The sequence below is a fragment of the Myotis daubentonii genome, chromosome 14 (assembly GCF_963259705.1).
Source record: "Myotis daubentonii chromosome 14, mMyoDau2.1, whole genome shotgun sequence".
NCBI classification, from domain to species: domain Eukaryota; kingdom Metazoa; phylum Chordata; class Mammalia; order Chiroptera; family Vespertilionidae; genus Myotis; species Myotis daubentonii.
The window spans coordinates 29,794,334-29,810,915 of NC_081853.1; the positions used below are offsets into that span (position 1 = coordinate 29,794,334).

At 44.1% G+C, this 16,582-nt stretch overlaps 1 protein-coding gene and 1 pseudogene across 4 annotated transcripts in view; one reads left to right on the top strand and one right to left on the bottom strand.

Annotated features, from left to right (window-relative positions):
- ARMC8 (armadillo repeat containing 8) overlaps window positions 1-8,985 on the bottom strand; it is a 76,111-nt gene extending 67,126 nt beyond the window's left edge. For 3 of the 4 annotated variants that reach the window (XM_059663832.1, XM_059663831.1, XM_059663834.1), the window contains exon 1: window positions 8,850-8,980. In XM_059663832.1, coding sequence (XP_059519815.1) covers window positions 8,850-8,894 — 45 coding nt within the window. In that variant the 5' untranslated portion in view covers window positions 8,895-8,980. Of the gene's footprint in view, window positions 1-8,849 lie in introns of all 4 variants that reach the window. The other variant, XM_059663835.1, reaches the window with a different exon arrangement.
- LOC132215524 (aarF domain-containing protein kinase 1-like) lies at window positions 8,871-16,478 on the top strand (annotated as a pseudogene).
- The last annotated feature ends 104 nt before the right edge of the window (window positions 16,479-16,582 follow it).

The following is a 16,582-nucleotide window of genomic DNA, read 5'->3' on the forward strand; positions in this document are numbered from 1 at the left end:
GACGCTCTATCCACTCAGCCAAACCAGCTAGGGCAAGAGGGTTAGAACTTTCAATCCAATCCACCAACCTCTGGGAAGGGGAAGAATAAGGGACTGGAGGTTAAAGCTCTATAAAATTTTCTGGAATAAAATTTGACATTCACATGCCAGAACCCAGTTTTACTGGGACAGAAATTCCTGTACCTGGGACCTTTCCAGATCTTGCCCTATGTACCTCTTCATCTGGCTGTTCATTTGTATCCTTTATAATAAACTACTACACATAAGTAATTGTTTTCCGGAGCTTTATGAACTGTTCCAACAAATGATCGAATCCGAGGAGGGACTTATGGGAACCTGATTTATAGCTGGTCAGTCAGAGGTACAGAAGAACAACCTGGACTTGAAACTGGTGTCTCAAGTGGGAGTCTGTAGAACTGAATCTTTAACTTGTGGGATCTGACATGATCTGCATGTAGATCATTCAGAACTGAGTTAAATTGTAGAACACACAGCTGGTGTCCACAGAGAATTGGACAATTGCTTGGTGGTATTGGAAATATTCCAGAATATCCAACTGCCTACTGGCAACTCTAAATGGATGTCCAGAAAATACTTTAAACTCAGCATGTCCAAAATAAAACTCATTTTTCCTCCTTCTACCTTAACACATTCCTCTCCTAATCCTCAACATCTCAGTATATGATACAACCTAGTTTAAAGGTAAAAATCCTGCAAATCACGCTTAATCGTGATCATGACTCTATCCTTTTCCTCATTCCCCTTATCCAATCAGTCACCACTGACAGCTTTTTGAAAGCCTAACAATTCTTAAAAGAATCATGTGCTCTGTAATAATTTCCCAGGTAGTAAAGACCTCCAAATATTAACTGATCCTGAGGTGAGAGATTCTTCCCAGGGGTTAGAAACTCTCCCAACTTTTCATTTTTAACAGAAAGCATGCCAATCTTAGCATTCCCCTCTCCCAATAACTGTATTATGAATATACCACAGAATAAAGCTAACTCTTTATTCTTCTGATTTTACGGAACAAAGTCAAAACAGTTTTCCTTTCTCAAAGAGACAAGTGGGGGCTATTTCTGCAAAACAGCTTTTAACTTGAAATACCTTTCATTCCTATGTAAGTGGTCCCAAGGATCATAGTAAAACTGTCCAGTGAAGGCAGCTATTCTTCAACTTACAGAAAGTTGAATTCCATATCCTTACCCAAAAGCCAACATGACAGATGGCACTGCAAAACAACTGCCAAATCAGAAATAAAAAAGATAACTAAAAATCACTGAAATTCATGGTCTCTAGCACTATTTTAAAATTCTTTATGAGTCCTAGCCAGTTTGGCTAAGTGGATAGAGCATCGGCCTGTGGACTAAAGGGTTTCGGGTTCGATCCGGTCAAGGGCATATGCCTGGGTTGCGGGCTTGATCCCTAGTAGGGGGAGTGCAGAAATCAGCCTTTCAATGATTCTCTCTCATCACTGATGTTTCGATCTCTCTCTCCCTCTCCCTTCCTCTCTGAAATCAATAAAAATATATTTTTTAAAATTATTGAGAATGAAGAGAATAGGAAGGCTAGATCTCCAAATGAAATAATAGAATCCAACACAAAGATTATTTTAATTCTTCTTTTTTTTTTAAAATATATTTTATTGATTTTTTACAGAGAGGAAGGGAGAGAGATAGAGAGAGTTAGAAATATCGATGAGAGAGAAACATCGATCAGCTGCCCCCCGCACATCTCCCACTGGGGATGCGCCCGCAACCCAGGCACATGCCCCCGACCGGAATCGAACCCGGGACCCCCCAGTCAGCAGGCCGACTCTCCATCCACTGAGCCAAACCGGTCTCGGCAAATTCTTGGTAAAATTTAAACGACTTCTTGAGCACTTATTGTCTAAATTCAGGTGGCATTCTTTCCTTAAACAGACAGCAGGATGTCTGGAAAGAAAGACAATGAGCATCTTTCATTCTTCACACATTGCCAGTAAAGATTAGGAAGTTCATGCTAATTAATTTATTTTAGGACCACGTCCAGACATATATACCCTTGCTTTTCTGGTGCTTTGTAGAGTAAACTAATGGCAGACTTTAAAATATGCTGACCAGATTTTACTTTGCATGTATTAATAAAAATGAATAGATGGCCAGGCCGCGGTGGCTCAGAGATTGAGCATCAGCCTATGAACAGGGTGGTCACAGTGCAATTCCCGGTTGGGGCACATGCCTGGGTAGCGGGCTCGATCCTGGGTGTGGGGCGTGCAGGAGGCAGTGATCGATGATTCTCTCTCATCATTGATGTTTCTATCTCTTTCTCCCTCTCCCTTCCTCTCTCTGAAATCAATAAAAACATACTTAAAATAAAATAAAGTAAAAACCAAGAAAGGCCAAATTTGTGCTTATAGCATAGTTGGCTTAAAACTTCACAGAAGCTGAAACTGGTTTGGCTCAGTGGATAGAGCGTCGGCCTGCGGACTGAAAGGTCCCAGGTTCGATTCCGGTCAAGGGCATGTACCTTGGTTACGGGCACATCCCCAGTAGGAGATGTGCAGGAGGCAGCTGATTGATGTTTCTCTCTCATCGATGTTTCTAACTCTCTATCTCTCTCCCTTCCTCTCTGTAAAAACTCAATAAAATATATTGAAAACAAACAAACAAAAAAACAAAAACTTCACAGAAGCCCTAACCGGTTTGGCTCAGTGGATAGAGCGTCGGCCTGCAGACTGAAAGGTCCCAGGTTCGATTCCGGTCAAGGGCATGTACCTTGGTTGCGGGCACATCCCCAGTAGGGGGTGTGCAGGAGGCAGCTGATCAATGTTTCTAACTCTCTGTAAAAAATCAATAAAATGTAAAAAAAGAAAACTTCACAGAAAACTCTTTTCTAACTATTGTCAGTTGTCCATGTAAAGAGAAAAATCAATATGCAGCTTGAGTCCAACAAAATACTTACAGTCCTCAAGAACAGAACAAAATTAAGGAATATCCAGAGTTGGAATATACTATACAGTTCTAAAAGCTGCTTGTCAAAAAGGGTAATAGTAAAGAAGGCTTAATTAATAAGTGCCTCAGCTGTCCATATTAGCCTATATTGCATTTCAAAAGCATTTCATTACCTTGCCTCTCTCAAATAATTACAAAGTAATCAAAATAAAATACAATCATCTTCTTAACAGGGTCTTTCAAAAGCATACATTTTCATTTTAAGTCCAGTTATCAATTGAAAAAAGAATAGATCAAGCCTTTGGTATTATGTCTAATTCTTCACCACGCCCAAGGTTTTGCAGATTTTCTCCAGTTTTATTTTCCCTAAAAGTTTTATTTTGTTTTACAATTAAATCTATGACCCATTTTACTTTTTGTATGACATGTGAGGTTGAGATAAAAATTCATTTTTAACCTATGGTTAAGAGGACAAAAAGGTAAGTAACAGGCTGGGAGAAAATATCTGCAAAGCACCTGACAAAGGACTCGTACGTAGAATATATGGAGGAATTTCAAAACTCAACAGGCAAAAAACAGTCCAATTAGAAAGTGGTCAAGGGACATGAAGAAATAGTTCACTGAAATATTTAATTCATATTTTAATAAAAGATGGATTTTATTAAATAAATAATGAAGATATTTTTTACACTACTAATCATTATGGAAATGTAAATTAAGGCCATAATAAGATATCACTACACATCTATTAAAAGAGCTAGCTGGATGGCTCAGTTGGTTGAGCTTCCACCCAGGCACTTAGAAGATGAGGTTCGAACCTGGATTGCGAGCTCAATCCCCAGTAGTGGGTATACAGGAGGCAGCTGATCAATGTTTCTATCCCTCTCCCTTCCTCTCTCTAAAATCAATAAAAACATATTTTTTAAAAATAATGACAATATCAAATGCTTATGAGGGTGCAGAGAAACTGGATCTCTCAGACATTATGGGTGGGAATATAAAATGGTAGAGCCACTCTAAAAAAGTTGGTTGGTTTCTTTAAGAACTAAATCACACAATGTAGCAATTGCACTCTTGGACATTTTCTCAGGGATACCAAAAGTTATGTCTTATTATGGTTGCAAGATGCCCTTCAGCAATAACCATCAGAAAACTAAATAAGGTTCATTACTTGCAAGATCATGAGATGGTGGGAAGCACACATGCACATGGGTCTGGGGTTCTGCTTTTATTGGAGCTGAGGCTAGGGTTTATTGGAGTGAGCCTAGGGTTTCACTGGCTCACTCTTTATTCATGAATTTAAAATACAAAAACCAGAATTTAAAGCTTGAAAAGAATAAAAACAAGCGACTCAAAGGTTTGGTTACTGAAATCAACTAAAATATCTAAAATAAAGGCACTCAGTGGAGGGACTTGGTCTGGCTCTTTATCTAGTCCTGCAGCTAACAATGTTTATTGGAAACTAGAGGCCCAGTGCATAAAATTCGTGAACGGGTAGGGTCCCTAGGCCTGGCCAACGATCAAGGCTGATCAGGGCCTTCTGGCTGCTGGCCAGGGCCTTCCTTCATTCTGCGCCGCCCCCTGATGGTCAGCACACGTCATAGCGAGCAATCAAACTCCTGGTCGAACTCCCAAGGGGACACTTTGCATATTAGCCTTTTATACATAGAGATAGAAGATAGGCATCCTTGAAGTGGATACCTTTGAAGTGGATGCCTTAGCAATCAAAGCTTAAGTCAGGCACTTACATTACAAAAGAAAAAAAATTATCAAAGTTTACTCTACAAAGGTCTAACAGGTAAATGATTAAACTAATCATAATATATCCATACTAAGAAGTATTACTTAGCAATAAAAAGGAAGACACAACTGATACACACAACAACTTGGGCAGATCTCAAGGATACTGTGTTGAGTGACAAAGCCAATCTCAAAAGGTCACATACTGTATGACTCCATTTACGTAACATTACAAAAAATGACAACCTTATAGACATAAAGAAACTAGTGGTTGCCAGGGGTTAGATAGTGGGGGAGAGGGAGTAGGTAGGTGTGACTACAAAGAGGTTATAGGGAAGATCTCTGATTTTAAGACTAATTCTGTATCTTGACTGTGGTGGTGATTACACAAATATACACATGTGATAAAATGATAAAAACCTGTACACATACCAATATCAATTTCCTGGCTAAATGTAACCAATTGGGGAAACTGGGTAATCTGTACACAGGAATCTCTGTACTATCTTTGCAACTTACCACGAATACATAATTATTTCAAAATAAAGCTTTAAAAATGCAATGTTAAATCATCCAAAAGTTTGCGAAACATGAGAGAATTTTTAAATTTGTTGAAAAGGGTGATGTAATGCTAAGTGAAAACCAAAGAGCATTATGGGTGATCATGGTGCAGCCTAGAAAGAGCTGAAGTGTTTGTTCAACTCCCCAAAACAAATAGTTCCAACATTTATTGAGTACCTAGTATATGCAAGATAGTACTGGAAACAGTACTGGGATTAAGAACAAGAAATTAATGTACTAAGGAGATAAGATAGAGTAACTATTAAAGGCACAGGGCTTCTGCAAAAGCAGTTCCCTTTGCCTGGAATGTTCTTCTATTTTCCTAGTTTGTTCTTACCCATCTTTGAACTCAGCTCACTGTCATTTCTTCAAGGAGACCCTCCCTAACTCTCCTCACTGCCCTCCACATTAGATCAATTTCCCTACTACATGCTTGTAACAGTGCCCTATATTTTTCACCCATAACACTAACAGCCATTCACAAAGAACTGTGTGTGATGACTTGATAACTATTTCCCCCATTAGATTAAAATCTCCAAAAGGGCAGCGACAGATCTGTGTAGCTCACCACTGTGTTCCCAAACCCAACAACCATGCCTGGAAAATGACAAAGGCTCAAAGTATATCACATGAATAAATCTATACAAAGCTATAATTCATCCGTACAAACAATCAGGCAGACAATAAGTTACTGGAGTTTAGAAGAACCCTACATCACTTCAACTTGAGAAAGCCAGTTTATATGGCATAGAAAGTTCATATAGAAGGATAAACAATCTTATACCCAAAGCTGAAAATGAAATGTCAGGCCTTCGGCAATAAAAACCCAATAAAGCCCGGCTGACATGGCTCAGTGGTTGAGTGCTGACTTATGAACCAGGAAGTTACAGTTCAATTCCTGGTCAGAGCATATGCCCAGGTTGTGGGCTTGATCCCCAGTGTGGGGTGTGCAGGAGGCAGCCAATCAATGATTCTCTCTCATCATTGATGTTTCTGTCTCTCTCCCTCTCCCTTCCTTTCTGATATCTATATATATACTAGCATATGTATGTGTGTGTGTGTGTATATATATATATATTTTTTAAATCCACTAAAAAATTAAAGCAGGGATGTGGCATATCCAATGTGTTCTATAGAAAACTTAATGTGGAGAATGAACTTGAACTGAGAGGGTAAGACAATACAGATAGTAAAAATATTTGAGAGAACACTGTTAATGCAGGCACAAAATGAAAGGGTGACCATGGGAACAGAGAGATGTGAGAAACACTAAGAATAAAGAGCCAACAAAACTTAAGAACTAATTAGATATAGGGGCACAAAAGGGGAAAGAGTCTGAGGTAATTCAAGGGGTTTATAGTGAGTGATCAGTTAAAGATAGTATCATTAATAGAAATGGGAAATCATGATCAAGTCTTCTTAGGAGATGGAATGTGATTAGTTGCAAGTGATGGACCACATCCACACAACTGACGATGTGAGACCAGATGGAGAAAAATCAAGGCTGGCAATGTATATGGTATGAGCTGATTAGAGTTAAGGTTACAAAAGTGAATAAGGTCTCTCAAAGGGGAGAAGGTAAAAAAGGCCTTAATAAAAATCCTTTAAAACCATTTGATTTGCCCCTTGCTTGAATTATGTTTATCAAGCTACAGAGTCATTCAGATTGAACTCCCTAAGGGCATGTCTGCTCTCATCCTTGTACTTTCTCAAGTATATATTACAGGTGCAGAATAAGTAGCCTATTAAGAGAATCAATCATTTTAAAGATACTTTCTGATTAATATTTCCTGTTCCACCTGCACTTTGTATTTCAAAAGGTGGTGTCCTAGGTAGTACTTTGAAAGGAACAATCTTCACTTGAGTATCATCAGTGAGTTTAGACGGTTTAAGTCATTTCTCCAAAGATCTGATTTCCCAAGGCTCTAAGGAAGTGCGGGGGGAGGGGAAAGCAGCACTTTTGACAGCAAAGTACTGGGCCAGAGAAACCAGACTTTGAGACTGTGAAAATCTTTCTGTTTGTTTTGTTTTAAAAAGCCCCCAGAGAGACTAGGACTAAAGCAAATCCCCACTAGAAGTAGGGAACATTCTTCAAGAAGTTTTTGAATAAAATTAATCAGAAACGATTTACTGAGAGAGTGAAATAAAAAATTTCAATTGCATGCACTACACAAGTCGGCCATGGACAAAAAGTGAAGAAGTTTTGGGTGAAATGAAAGACAAATGAGATAATAAAAAGGAATTGAGAACAGTGTAGACACATACTTTTTTACAAACATGAGGGGAAAGTCACTGGCCTGCTCTCCCACAAAACATTTCCTGGATATTCCAGCCAGAGGTGCAGCAATGGGCTAACCTGATTCAATACTTAGGCGAACAGTATTTCCCAGTTGCCGTTTTAAAATAAGAAAAAGGACTACTAAAATGGATTAGGGGAGAAACTTGTGTAGGACCGCCCCAAATTAAGTGACCAAGGTTGCAGGACGCCAAAGTGCTCTAACCCTGAATCATAAGCAAATGTCCTAGGTGTCTCGGGAGAGCTGAGTGTGTTGGCGGGAGAAGTCGGGGGAGAGAAGAAACCGGTTGGAGTCGCAGACTCTAGGCACCTGAGAAGCCATCTATAACCCACCTACCCTCTCAGTGTCAGACGACCCCCCCTCCCCGCCCCCCAGCCATCGGAAAGGTGGTCCACCAGCGCACACCGGCTTGTTTCCAGGGACGGCAACTGGACCACCGATAAACGGTCCATTCCCAACTAGACGGGTCTCATTTGCTGCAAAACCCTTTGAAGTTATCGCCCAGTAAGTCACCTCTGGCCCCGGATCTCTCACGAGCACCACCACCAGGAAAGCCCTGTTTTGTTTAAGCTTAAAACAACCACCACCACCACCACCAGGTATTATTACTTCCTGGCATGTCAATATGTTCCCTTCCTTCAATAATAGGAAAATTGGATCTTCCTTCTTTTTCAAGATCTGAGTCCAAGGAAAAAAGAAATGCCAGGCACAAGGTAAGCTCCTTCAGACTCAGGGCTGCACCCTCCCGAGCGGAGAAAAGGGGCTGAAGTAACTACACCCACCTGACGTTGCAACTGATAGGAAACCCCCACTGCCAAGCAGCGAGCTCCCCGGCCAGCGCCCGGCTGCTGGGGCGCCACGGAAGCCGCACAGACCTGGCTTGGCAGCTCTGAGGGTGTGGAGGGCAAGAGGCCCGCACCCCCCTCCTCGCCTAAGCCGCGGGGGGCAGGGTGGGCGCTCCTTCCCCGGCCGCCGGCACGCCCCGCGCTCCCAGGGCAGAGCCCCCGGGCCCGGGGAGGCGGCATCGCTCAGTGAAGCGCTGGCAAACCCCGAACCGCGCCCGCCCGCCCGCCTCGCCACCCCGCCCGCTGGATGCCGTCCGGAGAACCTGCACCGGTGGGAGCTCCGGGAGTTGGAGGCGTCTCTGGCTCGGCCTGGGCTCCGTCTAGCACACCCGCCTACCCTCCCTCACTCCCCCGCCCAAAGCAGAGTCGCGGGTGACCCCAGGGGGTGGTGCTCCAGAGGCGCACGGCATTTGGGGTGAACGCTGCGCGCCGGGCCCGAGCTCCCAGGCTTTTGGCGGCGGCGGGTCACTCACCGAGAGGACGCTCATGCGGATTGGGGTCTCCAACAGGCACGCCATCTTGAGCCTTCCCACCCGGCTGCAGCGGACGCCGGCGCGGGGGCCGGCACTTTCGACAGCCAAGTGTCGGGCCAACCACAGGTACCTATGCGGAACCAGGCAGGTAGGCGAGAACGGACCACGCTCCAGACACGGCGGGAGGACGGCCAGGGCCCGCAGAAGGAAGGACAAAGGGATACCGCACGGGGGGCCTCCTTACGAATCGTCCGCTGGGAAACGGCAGCTACTCTCAGCCTGGGTTAGAGGTGGGAGCGGACGGCAGTCCGCGCATGCGCACAGAGCAGCTGCGGGCCCCACCTGCCGCGCGCGGGGGGCGGAGCCTCGGGGGCGGGGTCTCGCGGCGCCGCTACTAGCCTCGCGGACCGATTGGTCGGAATGAGTTCGCGTATACATATCCCTAAGCACTAGTGTGTGAACCCACGTCTATAATTTGAAGCACGTTTATCGCACTCCTTTTTTGCACCAAACTTGCACATTTATCGCACCCCTTGTTTGCACCAAACAGGTGGAGAAACCGTGATCTCAGCACATGGCCTTCAGCCACCCAGTAAGTTTCACAATCCGGCGCTGAAGTGTGACCAGCGTTAGCGTGGTCTTGCCTTACCCACCGATTCCGGCGCTGTGCTAAGAGATACTCGAGTCAGAACGCCTGGGTTTAATCCTTGCTGCTTCATTTACCCGCTGCATTACCCGGGCAAGTTACTTAACCTCCTTTACGTCAGTTTTCTCTTCTGTTAAAAAAAAAAAAAAAAAAAAGGGTTAGGAGGATGGAGAATGTAAAGCTCTTAAAACATGCCTGGAATGTAGAAAGCGTTATATATGTTAGCATTTCTCCAGCCTCTGGGTCCAGTAGGAAAAAATGGCGACAAATATCTGAATAATTCACACTGAAACGCTCTGATAACTGAAGCCAAATGAAAAATATGCTTCAAACTACAGTGTTTCTGATTGATGAACTCACCTCTCCCACTTCGTGTGTGTGTGTGTGTGTGTGTGTGTGTGTGTGTGTGTCCCGGACTTGGTCGGACAGGTTTCACCTTTGTGCTGCTGGTAACCAGAAAGGTGTTCACAGGATGGTTACAATGAGCCTGTTCCGTTTCTTGTTCTTTCATTTCCATAAGCCACTCTCTAAATTTATTGTAGCATTAATCATCCTTGCTTATGGGTCTATGTGTCCCTAACAAACTGTTGAGTTTCTGGAAAGCAGGAATTTTGTTTTAGATTTTCCTTCCGAGACAACACTGTTTCTCAAACTTTAGTAATCTGCATACCATTCCCACGATCTTTGCCAATCTGCACCCAGGTATTATTATTCACTCAATATCTTTCTAAAGCTAATTTCAAATCATTAAATAATTTTAGCCTCATCCTAAACCATAATACTCTGTAAAATCAAGTTTATTGTACTCTTTATTTTTATTCTAGTACGCATTAACATAACTACAAAGTTTAAAAGTCCATCCATGTATTACCTAAAATCATGTCATGTATTGCATACTAACAGCACAAAACATAACCACTACACAGCTCCTACAGGGGTATCAGTTGATTTTTCAGTTGATATTTGCGTGGTATAGAGTTGTTATAGCTGTGTTTGATCCACACTTCATCTATTAGTTCAAGCCATACATCCTCCAGGAAGCCCTTCCCCCAAGTTTAGATTAGATGACCCCTCCCTCATGTCTTCCTTCATCATTTTGTTTTTGCCAGTAACACAGCATTTCTAACAAAATATTGTAATCATTGTTTATTTGTTGTTTTCCCCTTTATACACATTATGGCAGGCACTAGGAATTTTATCTTCTACGTATCTTGTCTCACTGTGTCCCTTAGGATACTCAGTAAATGTTTACTGAATTAATTTTTGGCTTAGTTTAGGTGCCCCAAAAGGCAGGTCCTGGGACAATGATTTGGATACTGATAGTTTATTTGAGAAAAGTTTTCAAGGAACAGAATTGATGGGTCAGGGAGAGTGAGAAAAGAAAGAAGAAAAAGTCAATATAAGCATCCATTATTAAAGTCATGCTTGCAGAGTGGCCCCCTGGGTATCCATCTTGAGGTTGGAGCATTTATTTTCCATTTGCATCCTGTACAAGCTGGTTGAGGTTTTCTCCGGGACTCTTAGAACTCCCTATCATACTGAATTGTACTTGTGCACAGAGTAGAGAGGACTTCCTTACTTGATGTAGTAAAGCAGAATCTGTAGGTAGGTGTGTTTCACAAAGGAGAAGCGAAGATAATTTATGCAGTTTTTTAAAAAATATATTTTATTGATTTTTTACAGAGAGGAAGGGAGAGAGATAGAGAGTTAGAAACATCGATGAGAAAGAAACATCGATCAGCCGCCTCCCACACATCCCCCACTGGGGACGTGCCCGCAACCCAAGTACATGCCCTTGACCGGAATCGAACCTGGGACCCCTCAGTCCACAGGCCGACGCTCTATCCACTGAGCCAAACCGGCCTTGGCATGCAGTTTAAATCTGATCTTTTCACCCTTTTCAATTCAAGAATGGAATCTGGAAGTCATAAAACTTATAAAGGAGAGGTATTGTGTGTCTGTGTCTGTGTGTATGTTTTCTGATGAAATTAGAAAGTCCAATGAAATGTCTGACAAGTTTAAGACTCAGAGGCTAGAGACACTACACAGAACTCTTTTTATCCTTCTATGATTGACTCTGTTCAGTTCAATCACCGCAGACGGGCTCTCTCCAGAGTTTTCCCCAAGTGTGCTGCCATCTGGTGGTGGTAGGTGTCATAATCACCAAGTTCAATTACTATAAGATGCGGATAGCAAGGATGGATGTTTTTCCTCATGTTTGTAACATTTTATACACTCACTTGAAAACTCATTGCCCAGAAATCGCCATAGCTCACTCCCTTATTCATGGAGGTTTCTGCTCAATATGTCACCATATCATAATGGTCTTCCAGAACCATCTATATTTATTCGTTAAGTACCCTACTACCGTCACTATGACATTTCCTACCCACTTAATCTGCGCTATTTTTAATCATCTATCTTTTAAACACAGTTCTTCCTTTCTGTGTCCTTTATTTTTCTCCAGCATTTGTTTGATTAGATTTTACTGTTAAGTCTTTTTTTTTTTTTTTTTTTTCAAAAATGGCCCGTGGGTATTCCTGGATTTTTTTTTTTTTTTAATGGTTGAAAACATCTGCTTGTTGACTTTTTCTTGAACATAACTTGGCTAATACAACATACAGGAAAACAGAACACATTCTAAGTGTTTTAAGCAAAAAGATTAGAAAATTGTTGGAAGAACTAATGATGCAAAGAGGGATGGAGAACTTTACTTGAGATCAGGAAAAACAGGAAGTTCACTCCACTGAGGGAGCCTGGGGTGTTGGGCTGCCACAATCATTGCCAAAGCCAGAAGAGAAAAGAAATCTTTCTTCTACCTTCTACACTCGGCGAGAAAAAAATTATGAAATATTCTAAATTAAAAACAACAACATACAATTGCCTGAGAGTAAAAACCAACAACACACAGTTGCCTGAGAGTGCCTAGTTAGCCTGTTAATAGCGGTGGACCAGCTCTGACATTCCTGTAATCCCAGGAGCTCCCACTTCTCATTTACAATGAACTTTCCAATCTGCTGTCCACAATGAATCCACGGGCGTGGACACTTCTTTGAGGACCCTGATGCACCTATCCCAGAACTAGCTCCACTGCACTTTCTCCCATCCCTTTCGTCTATAGCTAATGTAAATCCTTTCAGAAAGGCTTACATCTTTCTGCCCCTAACTCAACACCAAAAAACACAAACCAATTAAAAAAAACGGTAAAGGACCTGAATAGGCGCTTCTCCAAAGAAAGCATACAGACCACCAACAGGCGTATGAAAAGATGCTCAATGTCGCTAATCATCAGAGAAATGAAAATTAAAACCACAATGAAGTATCAACTCACACCTGTCAGAATGGCTATCACCAGGAAATCAACAAACAACAAATGTTGCTAGGGATGTACTGAAAAGGGAACCCTCTTGCACTGTTAGTGGGAATGCAGACTGGGGCAGCCACTGTGGGAAGGAGTATGGAGTTACCCCCCCGCCCCGCCCCCCAAATTAAAAATGGAATTGCCTTATGACACAGCAATTCCACTTCTAGGAACTTATCAGAAGAAATCTGAAACACTAAATTGAAACAATATATGCACCCCTATATTCATTGCAATGTTATTTACGATGGCCAAGATTTGGAAGCAGCCAAGTGTCCCTCAGTAGATGAGTGTATAAAAAGGCAGTGGCACATTTACATGATAGAATACTATTCGGCTGTAAAAAAGAAGGAAATCTTACCCTTTGTGATAACATGGATGAATTTGGGGAGCATCATGCTAAGTGAGATCAGTCAGAGAAAGACAAGTACCATACGATTTCACTCATTTGGGGAATCTAATGAACAAAATGAACTAACAAGCAAAATAGTGACAGACACACAGAGAGCTGGCTGACAGCTGCGGTGTGTGTGGGGGCAGTGATGGGGGAAGAAATTGAGCAAAAAAGAAAAAAAAAGAGAGAAAACAAAAAGCTCATGTAAAGGGACAACAGTGTGGTGATTGTGGGATCAGATGGAGGTGGAGGGGGTGGAGGAGGGTATAGTGGTGATAAAAAAGAAAAAAGAGCAGATATGGATGAACTATTCTCCTTATGTTCTTAATTAGATGTTGTCAAAGGTGTTTTATTTCATCTTGGCCACTCACTCGTCAGTTGACAATGTGGTCTTTTCCTCCTGGATGTTTTGGAGACACTCATCTGCTTTTGCTGAGCGTGCTGTTTAGTTATGCAAACAACTACTTGTTAGAAAAGAAAACAAAACAAAAAATCCTGTCCCCTGACCCTCTCCTCTCCCCAGCCTCTCCCCAGACTCCACAAGTCTGCACCTCCACCTGCACCTCAGCCACGGATCCATGATTTGTTTGTGAGCTTTGATGACACCCCTATGGGGGCCACCTCCCTGGCCCGGGTCCGTAAGGCAGTACTGCATGACAGGTGGATGGTGGCTGTGAAGGTCCAGCAACCGAAGGTGCAGGTGCAGAGCTCAAAGGACATTCTCCTGATGGGGGTGCTCGTCCTGGCTGTCAAACTGCTGCTTCCAGCGTTTGAATTCATGTGGCTGGTGGACGAAGCCAGGAAGAACCTGCCTTTGGAGCTGGATTTCCTCAATGAAGGGAGGAATGCAGAGAAAGTGGCCCAAATACTCAAGCACTTTGATTTCTTAAAGGTCCCCCAAATCCACTGTGAGTTGTCCACCAAGCAGGTCCTTCTGATGGAGTTTTAGATAGTGGGCAAGTCAACGACAGAGACTACATGGAGAGGAACAATTGATGTCAACGAGATCTCGCGCCACCTGGGAAAGGTACATATACAGTGAAATGATCTTTGTCAATGGCTTCGTGCACTGTGACCCCCACCCGGGCAGCGTGCTGGTGCACAAGGGCCCGGACACCGCAGAGGCGGAGATTGTCCTGTTGGATCACGGGCTCTACCAGGCGCTCAAGGAAGAGTTCCGCCTGGACCACTGCCACCTCTGGCAGTCGCTGATCTGGACTGACATGGAGAAGGTGAAGAAGTATTGCCAACGTCTGGGAGCTGGCGACTTCCACCCCTTGTTGGCCTGCATGCTGACGGCCCGCTCGTGGAATTGGTCAACAGGGGCATCAGCCAAGCTCCAGTCACTGCCACTGAGAAACAGATCTGCAACAACGCGGCCATCTGCCTCCCCCACATCAGCCAGCTCCTCACCCAAGTGCCACGCCAAATGCTGCTCATCTTCAAGACCAATGACCTACTGCGAGGCATCGAGGCCACCCTGGGCACCTGCGCTAGCTCCTTCCTCAACATGTCATGTTGCTGCGTCAGAGCACTTGCCACACAAACAAGAAGAACACCTGTTCATTCTTCAAAAAGACCCAGATCTCCTTCAGTGAGACCTTCAGCCTGTGGCAGATCAGCCTTTATGAACTCATTCTGCGTGCGAAGGGGCTGAGGCTGGCCAGCTGGGTCTTGGCGCTGCTTTGCTGGCTGTTGCCGGCTCCACACTGAGTGGACTTTCTATCCCCTTCCCTTTTTCGGTGTGACTCTATGGTGGGCACGGGGTCTTTCCACTCAGCCTTTACTCATGTCTCTATCAGTTGCCCTGTTTCTGCCACTTGGTGGCCTAGAGTCCCGAGGTCACTGTCTGGGATTCCTGTCCCACCATAGCCCTGTCTGAACCACAAGCTGACCATGCAATAGTTTCTCTCCTTATCCAGGGAGATAGCACACAGTCTGCTTTCTGACTCCTGGCGTGTGCTGTTGGGTGGGATGTCCCCCCACTTCCATTAGCTTTCCCTGTGTCAGAGTGGCCCATGAATCCCACAGAGGGTGCAGGAAGTTTGACTTTACTGGAGGGGAGCAGGGTCTCTGAACTTGCTTGAGACAGGTTCCCTCTCCTCGCCCTCACACGCCCCACAGCTGTCGCCCCTTAGCAAGTGGCTTGGCCTCCAAGGCAGGCTGTGCCACAGCCATGGGTTCACTGCTGTACTGGGGACCCCCTTGGGTAATGAAGCCCTTCAGGTCTTGCTCGGTGGGATTTGTAGTCTAGGTGGGAGTGAATCCACTTTGGCCATTAGGCAGGGGCAGACCTGGACACCACGTGCCATTGTGTTCTGCCTGGCTTCTTGCCTCTGCACCGCCAGGTTGCCACTGCGGGGCCAGGCCACTTCCTGCTTCTTGTAGGTTTCTCTCATCCGCCAAGACTTAGACGTCCTTGGAGCTGTTAAGGAGCCCATGGCCAGGAATTCAGAGGCTCAGCTGAAACCCCTGGGTTCTCACCATATTCCCTGTGACCGGGCACCTGCCTTGTTCTAATAATCGCTTCCTGGCTTAGCCCTTTGGTTCATCGTGTCCAGGAGACTGTCGTCTGAACCTCACTTACTGTGGCTAGGGTTCCACTCTGTCACCTGCCTGGACCCTGTGCTTTACCTTATTGCCTGCGGCCAGTCTGCCCCTCTCCCAGCACGAACATCTGCTCCTGTTTCTGGGACACCCCAAACTCCTGCTTTAACTGCTGTCCCTGTGTGTTTTCCAGGTGCTTTTGGGTTGGATGTCTCCCCACTTCCGTTAATTCCTCCTGTGTCAGGGTGGACCATGGATCCCACCCACACTGGCACATTTAACTTGCAGGAAGTTTGAATTTGCTGGAGGGGAGCATGGTCTCTGAGCTGGCTGGAGGCAGGTTCCCTCTCTCTGCCCTGTCACTGTCCACAGGGGTCACCCCCAGATTCAGTAGGTCCTAGCTCTTTCTGAGCACCTTTGCTCAAGGACAGTAATTGTGTATGAGTCTCTGTGATTTAATTCACCCCATTCATGGGGCAGAAAACCCCCAAATTTGAGTCTTATTTTCTGTTTGCATTGTTCATAATACAATAATCAGATTTTCCACTGACCACAGATGAGTCGAAATCCCTTTATTTCCTGAAAGAATTAATTGTTCTTAGTGACTAGTTGGGTGTGCCCAGGGGCCTGAGAGAATAATTTGCAAAATCTGTTACTCATCATGAGGATACATACTGGATATTATATATATATTTTTAAAATATATTTTATTGATTTTTTACAGAGAGGAAGGGAGAGGGATAGAGAGATAGAAACATCAGTGATGAGAGAGAAACATCGATCAT